Source organism: Nannochloropsis gaditana, assembly GCF_000240725.1.
Source record: "Nannochloropsis gaditana CCMP526 unplaced genomic scaffold scaffold059, whole genome shotgun sequence".
In the NCBI taxonomy this organism is placed as follows: domain Eukaryota; class Eustigmatophyceae; order Eustigmatales; family Monodopsidaceae; genus Microchloropsis; species Microchloropsis gaditana.
Window position 1 is genome coordinate 71839 of NW_005803894.1, and position 8487 is coordinate 80325.

An 8487-nucleotide genomic window follows, 5' to 3' on the forward strand; every position below is an offset into this window, starting at 1 on the left:
TACCCAATCCTTCCACCCCGCCCCCCCTCTCCAACGAACTCATGAAGGCGTCCAGGGGATCCCCGTCCTCGTCCTCCTCCTCGTCCCGGGACACTGAGGCCTGGTTCTCCACCGAGAGCATGCTCAAGGGCGTGTCTGTGCTCGCGCGTTCTGCCCTTTCCAGTGTCTTCCCTTTTCCTCCCTCCTCCCCGACTTCCTCCTCCTCCTCGTCTTCCAACGACCATTGTTTCGCCGCCGTCATCCCCACTTTCCCTGTCAACGCCAACGCCGCTTGCGCCAGGCGCATCTTAGTATTGCCCATGGCGGCCGAAGCCGCAGCGGCGGCGGCGGCAGCGGCCTCTTTGGCGCGTTTTTCTTCCTGGAAAGCCCGGACTCGCTCGGCTCGTTTTTGCATTTCCCGTTGGGCATGGGCCTCCGCATCCAACACGGAGAGCCCCTCTTCGCCCCTGTCCTCCCCTTCCACTCTCCCACCACTGGTGGTGGGCGACGGGGCGCGGCCGTCGCTCCCATCCCCTGTGGAGGGGGAGGGACACGGCGCTGGACTTGGTGTGGTGGTGACGGCCATGCCAGACGGCAATGGCTTCGAGGCGGGGTGCGCCGCCACTGAAGGTGCCAAGGCCGACGCAGCCGGAGCTGGAGCGGCGGGGGAGGAGGAGGGAGGGAGGGATATTGTCGATGGTTGCTGCTGAACTTTTTGATTCAAGCGCGCAATTACCGATAAGGCCGCGGCACTAGCCGTGGCGGCGGCCGCGTCTTTCGCCGAGTCCTTCTCCTCCTCGTGCCTGGGCCCCGCACTACGCACCCGCTCCTCCCGGCGATGGCCGCGTTGTTTCTCCACGTGTTTCTCCTCCCATCCCTTATCCCGGTCCTTCTCTTTTCTCTTCCGACCCCGAGACGGCGAGACAGAGCGGCTCCGGCTCACACTCCGCCTTCGCCCGCTTCCGCTGGATCCATAGCTCCGGCCGCCGCCCCGCTCCCCCTCCCGATCTCGGTCTCGGTCTCGGTCTCGGTCTCGGTCTCGGTCTCGGTCCCGCCCCCGCGAGTGGTGCGAAAGCCGGGAGCTCGCGCTCGAAGAAGGGGGGGAGACACGCCTGTGGCCGTGGCTTTCATGCCGGCCCGACCGGGCACTACGACTGCCGCTGCCACTGCTTTCACGGGGAGACGAGTTGTCCCGCTCGCGCTTGCGGCTGCTTTTTTTGCTCTTCGAGTGGCTGCTGTCAATGTCCTCCGTCATGATAATTTTGAAGGAATACGCTTACGCGTTATGATACCTCCTAAAATTCTCAACCGACCGCCGGCTCCTTGATCCGGACGTGCCTCTTGACGCACACGCTGGTCCTCGCTCGCTCTTTCTTGTATTCTTGTTTATCTTGTCCCTACCACCCGCACTGATGACGTCCAAGGAGCGTCAAGTTCATAGACGCCAGCGATCTTGCCTGTGATTCTGTGGGAACGACGAAACTGATGAGCCCACATTTTGGTCGGAATATACGCAAAGCACGCCGGTAAAATTAAAATTCGAAACGTAGCCAAGCCGTGGACGTAATAAAAAGCGATAGGTTTGGTCGCCTGTCCCCCCAAAGAGACAAACAACGAAGAGAAATCCCAGTTTAATGTGGAGTCGATGGCACAAACGATCCCGCGATGCGTTCTACAGCAGCTACCCGCCTAGACACACCATTGTTGGGATCGATACCCACGACATTCTTGTCGTGCTGCTTGTTACCAACCGAATTGGCTGCAAAGCCTGACGACAAATGGATGTGTGGGCAAAGAGGTTGCAAACGTGTGAAAGGTATTTCTACTCAAATGCTCCTAACCCCGTCTGTTGACACTGTGACCAGACAGCACGCCGTCTTCCCCCGAAAAGCAATGACACATGGTCGTCTGTAGACATGCGCTGCGACCTTTTGGGCTCGAAAAAAAGAAAAAAAAAGCTTCGAAGCTTTGTCATGGTGATCATCCCTGTCGCTCCGTGCTTGCTCACCAGCAGGCAGCAGGCATAAGGCCACACCATGGCAAAGGAGGCAGGTTGCCAAGCAAAAGCTTTCACCGCTCAGCGGATCCTTGATCCCTACTGTTCGTGACAGAACGCAGGGATGGGCTTTGGAAAGCGTGAAAAAAATGGTGGGTATCGCGACAGCAAACCGAGGGCAGATAGAAGGTAGATAGATGCACGCGGGGGGCGAAGAGGGAATAAAATCCTAGTGACAAGCCCGGGAGAAACACAACAAGAAAAGGACAGGGCACCACATTCGACCTGACACTGACACCAAGGTGCATGAAAGATCACATTGGTATGCACTTTCCGCCCGTGTGATCCTGCACAAGGGTGGCTTTCCACGGCCCGGAGAACGGACGCTTTTGCCTCCCTCCCTGTAGTCAGTCGGGGGGCTCACACAACCTGTGCCATGAATGTGGGGACTTATGTCCGACGCCCACTGGGAGAAGAGGCAACTTCAGGTTGCGGTCGGGTTTGGAAGGACTTTCGAACGAGTTTTAGAGGGGTTGGGAGTGCTTGGTACGCATCCAATTGTTTTTATCTTCTTCAGGCAAACATGGCTGTGAGGTCGATCTGTCGACCTCCTGCCCCTCTGGCCTCTTTATCGTAGTCTAGACTGCCATCTCCGTCCTCCCTAACCACACAGTGAACGCCTCGAAAATGAAGCAGGCCCCGGCCCCGCGTATCTCGTGTCGGTCCCAAAAACTCTCACCTCCGTTCATTGAAGATGTGCTTGACCAATACAAGCATTTGCCGGATACCTTTAACTTGGCTTTGGGAGTCTCGCATTGGGGGCCACCTCCCAGCGCAATACGCACTCTTCAAGCCATGGGCCAAGGGGTAGAGGGAGAAAAGTACCCGGAATCAAGGGGCATAGGAACACAAAAAGAGGCCGTGGAGGATGTAGGAAAGCAAGAATCAAGGTCTTTGCATGGGTACGGTCCCATTGCCGGCAATGCAGACTTGCTCGCTGCATTGACGAGGAAATTGGAAACAGAGAATCGATTGGATTTGACAGGTAGGAAAGTTTAGCAGCACTTTTCGACCAGGAACATTTACATGCCTGTCCACTTCTAGTCGAGCAAAGGCCAGCATTTTGTCGCGCCCCTTCGGAGACGGCATGGTTTAGCGTCCATTCCTACGTTTGTTCTTATTGCATTCATCTTGTGCCGCTTGGCACAAGTCCGTGACCTTGGTGCCATCACTCCACAGCGTTTTGCGTCTCCGTGGGACCTTCACTCTCCTCCTCTACCTATTTCCCAGGGCAGGACATCTTAGTGACCGGGGGGGCCAACCAGGCCTTCGCCCTCCTGGCCCTTGCCCTCTGTGACCCGGGCGATCGCGCCGTCCTCTTTGCGCCCTATTACTTCTCCCATTTGGTTGCCTTGCAAATAGCACAGGCCGAGGTGGTGAAAGGGCGTTGGGATCCGGCGACTTGGCTCCCCGATGTGGAGGTAGGAAGGGAGGGGGGAAGAAAGGGCGGAGGGGAGGGAGGAAGGGAGGGAGGAAGGGAAGGAGGGAAGAGGAGGTGAAGGAGTGCGTTTCGTTACGAAGAACGAGACGTGAAAAAAAGAAGTGACACATTTCCAGACAATATAATATGTCATCGTCTGCCCAAGGTCCGAGCCCCAGGATGCTTTGCAGTCAGAATGTACGAATAGAACGAGATCCCCTCTCACCCTTCCCCATACTCGACCGCCCTCCCCTCCAGCATTTACGCAGCCTCCTCGCCGCCAGCCCGGTCAAAATGGTCGTCCTCACCACTCCGGGAAATCCTACAGGAGCGGTGTGTCCGGAGAGCCTCCTGAAAGAGGTGGCGGCCTTATGCCGTAAGGCCGGGGCTTGGCTGGTGGTGGACGAGAGCTACGAGCACTTCCTCCACGAGGGCGCCCGGCATGTCTCCTTGTGCGCGTCCGCGTACGTAAGAGAATCAAATCTAGATGTTTTAATTTTTCTACCGACTAGAAACAGGCCATCACTATATTGTATTACCCCTTGCTTGTCCGTTTCTGCCCTGATGCGTCTTTTCCACCACCCACATCTTGTCCCTTCGCTCCCCTCCCGTCCTTGCGTGCGATTCCCCGGGAGATTGCTTACCCTTGTCGTTTCTATTTTGCATCCTCCGATTGTTCTTCTTCAGTCTCGATTTTTCAGGGTTGATACACGTGTATTCCTTCTCCAAGTCCTACGGCATGGCGGGGTGGCGGTTAGGGTATCTAGTCTACCCCCGGGGCCTGAAAACGGCCCTCCGTTCCCTCCAAGACACAATCCCTACGCACGCGGCCATGATTTCGCAAGCTGTGGGGTTGGCGGCTTTGGAAGCTGGGAGAAAGGTGAGAGCCATCACGGGGAGGGCGGAGGAAGAAGGAGCTTGCCTGTGCGACGCATGGTGCCCTCCGCGAGCATGCTTATCCGGGCCCTCACACACCCCTTTGTCCACAACACGAACGGCAATGCAGTGGGTTCAGAGACAAGTGGCAGGCCTAACGGACTGCCGTGAAAGGTTATGGGCTGTACTCTCCAAGCACTGCCCCGGCTCGGTACGCACTGAAGGCGCTTTTTACTTTCTCGCCCAACTTCCGCCTCACGTCTCGGAAGCCGAAGCCGTGCACAGGCTGGCGACCGAGTACCGTGTCCTATGCACCCCTGGGGAGGCATTTGGAGCCCCTGGAACGTTGCGTTTGTCGTACGGATCCTTATCACCCGCAGAGTGCATGGATGCTCTCGGGCGGTTGGACGCCGGGTTAGCGGCGTTGATCAAAGAGGGAACGGACAATGTTTCGAAAAAATAATCGTCTATTTTGGTGTAAATAGCTCAACCTACGACAGCAATCTGTCCGAAGGCGGCTATCGGGACGCTTTTGCACCTTTAATTCATTATACCTGCTCCCAGCATTTTTGTAAGCGCCCCAGCCCTACCATGAGGTATTTTGTTGCCACCCATTCCTGTTTGAGCCGACGTTCGAAATCCGATTTGAAATTCACGTCATTTTAATCATTTTATCTTAAACGCCTCTTGATAAAGCCCAGTACCCGGCATCAGGCACATGTAAACCGGAGAAGGAAAGGTGGCACCAGCACGATATGGGCCAGGAGGTCGAGAACGCGAGAGAACTCTAAGGGGTCTGACCAGACAATCGCTGGCCATGGAAAAAATAAAAGCATCGTGATGAAGATTTCCGTAAAAGCTGTGCAGCAACGTGTAATCTGACTGGCGTAAACCTTCAATGGGCACTGTCGTTGTCTTTATCTCTCAATTATGTTAAAAGTGGAGGCCCTCGCAAGCTCCCTCTGTGCCTTCGCCAAGAGAATTCTTTTTGCGTCGGAATCCCGGTAAGAGGTTGCGGCGTGCCATTTTGTGGCTTTGGCCCCTGCTTGACGGGTTTAAATTCGGGGCTTTGGTGCGTAAAAGGACAAAGATGCATGGAGAAACGGACTGCTGAATGCGATCACAGAGGATTTCTTTGCCGAAGGCCAAACGAGCCATCGATTGCTGTTAGACTCTAGGGGCGGTGTTGCCCGTCTTGATTCTGTCTCTTTCAGACGCCTCTTGAGTTCAAAGACAGCCGACAAAGAATGGGACATGCAGAAGAGATTGAAATGCACTTATCCGAGGTGTCTGGGTGTGCCGAGGTCTACAATATGTAAGTTGAGATTCATACACAGACTTCTGCTTCCCTCTCTTTCCTCCTCCCTACTCGGTCCTACCTAAGTGTCGCAGGGAGTGCCCTGAGTCATTGCAGTCGTCATGCACGGTGAATCAGGGAAGCAATCTTTGCGTGGAGCTCTGAAAGAGGACGTGCCAGGGTTTAACTTTGACAATTACGCCCGAAATGCCTCCTTGCCTACGGAGACGACTATGCACTTACCCTCGGTGAGTAAGAGTGAGGAAAAGGAAGTCAGCCGCGCAACGGCAAAATGTTCCACCACTTCACAGGATGAGGACGTAGGCCAACGGAGCCCTCACGTGACTTGACGTGCAACGTGGCGCCATTTTCCGGCTTTGACCCTCCCACGACTCCTCCCTTCTTCCCCCTATCTCCCCCCTCGTCCCCCCCTGGACCGCAGGCCATGAAAACGGGCACGACCATCGCAGGCGTCACCTTCAAGGACGGCGTGGTATTGGGCGCGGACACACGGGCGACGGGCGGCACGGAAGTGGCGGACAAGAACTGTGAGAAGATCCACTACTTGGCTCCCAACATTTATTGCTGCGGGGCGGGGACGGCGGCCGACACGGAGAAAACGACCGAGATGATCAGGTAGCCTGTGGTCCTGGACGTGGGAGGGAGACCTGGGGGTACACGGGGAGGAAGGGCGTCGCGGTGGGGCCCGGGGCCATCTGTTCCTGTGCCCGCAGCACCCTGTGTGAGTCTCCATTTCTCCCCTCACACCCGCCTTGTTCCTCTCACAGCTCCCAATTAGATCTCCTACGCCTGTCCACCGGTTCCCCCTCCCGCGTGGTCACGGCCTGCACCATGCTGAAACGGATGCTTTTCCGTTACCAAGGCCATGTGTCGGCCGCTTTGGTGCTAGGGGGGGTAGACAGTTCGGGCGCGCATCTCTACCAGATCTACCCCCACGGTTCCACGGACAAGAACCCTTACGTGACCATGGGGAGTGGGAGCTTGGCGGCCATGAGTGTCTTCGAGACGGGCTTCAAGGAGGACATGACGGAGGTGGGTAGGCGAAAAGAGGGAGGGAGGGAGGAAGGGAGGGACAGACCGGTTTTTTAATGGCTGGGGTTGCTGAGAAGCTTTCTCGTTGACCCGTCCACGTCCTATCTTCACCGACGCATCTCCCGTTCTCGCTTTCCTTGTCGACTCTCTTCCAGGCGGAGGCAATCGAGCTCGTGAAAGAGGCGATTCTCGCGGGGATATACAATGATTTGGGCTCGGGCAGTAATGTAGATTTGACCATCATTAGGAGGAATGGGGAAGTCACCGTGCTGCGAGGCTACCTGACTCCGAACGATGTGGAACCTCTTCGGACGTCGTACAAGCGCCCGGCCGCGCTTTCCGTGCCTGCTGGCGCCACGGCAGTGCTTTCGACGCACATGGACCCCGCCCGGCCGGGGCTCGAAGGGCTGGTCATAGAAGATGCGACAGCCATGACGTTTTGAGAAAGGATCGGGAAGGGAGATGGAGGACAGGGCGATAGAACATGGGGGTGCGAGCAGTCAGGGGACAAGAATGGGCGAGATGGAAGGAGGGTGTGAGGGTTCAAGAGGATGGAGACGACGAGAAAGAGGCAGGGAGGGCTTTCCAATTTGAGAAAGGAGGCCATAAAAGGAACGCTTCTGTCACATTCATCGTGCCCGGTTTGGCGGTGTCAAAGGTCGTGGTATCAACGGTTTCCATTAAATGTTTCATTTACCTCGTTTTTCTTGCCAATTCGGCAGTCGCACTGACCCCACCCAGAGCGTTGGCAAAGGATATTTAAAAAGTAAAACTTGCGACAGAACTACTTTGCTATCCAATCGGAACCAGGTACAGGCTTTGTTTTTTCAGGCAATGAAAGAGAAGCTCATTGCAAGATGCACTGGGCTCGAATTAGACTTACCAAGTTTATGGACTGTGACGTCACGGCGTGATCTCATCCCCGACCACGACTACTCGTAGTATGCCTATCATGTACGGCTCTTTTTCCTCCGCCTCCACACGATCCAGTCGCGTTTTGTGGGGCATACCCGTGCATGCGTTTTGTTCCATAATTCTTGTGTGCAGTGCCTGCCTGATCATTTTAGTTCGCTTGTCGTTTCTCGGGAGATATGTACGGATCACCGCCTTCCATATACTCAAAAAATCTTACAGCGTACTATCTTACCACTTTGAAAATCTATTTTCCATCCTCAGGCTATGATTTGCACGTAACAAAAAGGCGTAGAAAGAGCGCAGCTTCGTGCCGCTGCCCCCGCGGTGCATCGTGGACGAGTCTCGTAGCCTGCATCATGGATCAGGTAACCGACAGTGCCCCAGCCGCTTGCGCCTCTTCGATGGCACCAAATTCCCTTCGAGCGCCGCTCCTTGGCCTTGATGGCATAGACAGTCAAGCAAATATTACGTGGATAGGACGAGATCGACGGCGGCGACGATATGTAGAGGGAGCTGAACCCATTGCCAAGGGAGGGGAGGCGGGGGATAATTTCGTAAGGGAGGGAACAATTTTATGTCTCAAACTCTCTGGGCCTTCCTCCCTCGACGTGACCACCGCGGCAACAAATGCAACATCAATCGAGGAGCAGCAGCGAGAGGAAGGGACGTCTCTGATGTACGACAGGACGCCGGACGCGGTGGCCCGCGACCCGGGCAGGCGTCGAAACGCTCTTTCGGACACGAGCAATTTGTACGAGAACCACGGCCCGGGTAGCACACATCCCCGGCATGATTTCAAATTCCAAGGGAAAGAGGCGGTCCCCACGCCGTTGAAATCTACCCCCGATTTCTTGCAGCTCCGAGAACCTACCGAAGAGGGGGGGGGGGCAG

The 8487-nt window shown here is 55.9% G+C and overlaps 2 protein-coding genes and 1 pseudogene across 2 annotated transcripts; 2 read left to right on the top strand and 1 right to left on the bottom strand.

Moving 5' to 3' along the window:
* Positions 1–1727: 1727 nt before the first annotated feature.
* NGA_0318600 (uncharacterized protein) lies at positions 1728–2108 on the bottom strand (the record flags this gene model as incomplete). The annotated part of the gene is made up of 2 exons (XM_005855997.1): positions 1728–1747; positions 1988–2108. Coding segments are annotated over 2 exons (141 nt in total), but the record flags the coding sequence as incomplete, so codon positions are not given.
* Positions 2109–2933: 825 nt separating this feature from the next.
* Positions 2934–4794, top strand: NGA_0318000 (transaminase transferring nitrogenous group-like protein; annotated as a pseudogene).
* Positions 4795–5693: 899 nt separating this feature from the next.
* On the top strand, positions 5694–7369 carry PSMB7 (20S proteasome subunit beta 2). The gene is made up of 4 exons (XM_005855991.1): positions 5694–5876; positions 6071–6264; positions 6417–6681; positions 6837–7369. Exons 1-4 carry the CDS (start codon positions 5751–5753, stop codon positions 7122–7124), a joined length of 873 nt encoding a protein of 290 aa, XP_005856053.1. The 5' UTR covers positions 5694–5750; the 3' UTR covers positions 7125–7369.
* Positions 7370–8487: the final 1118 nt, after the last annotated feature.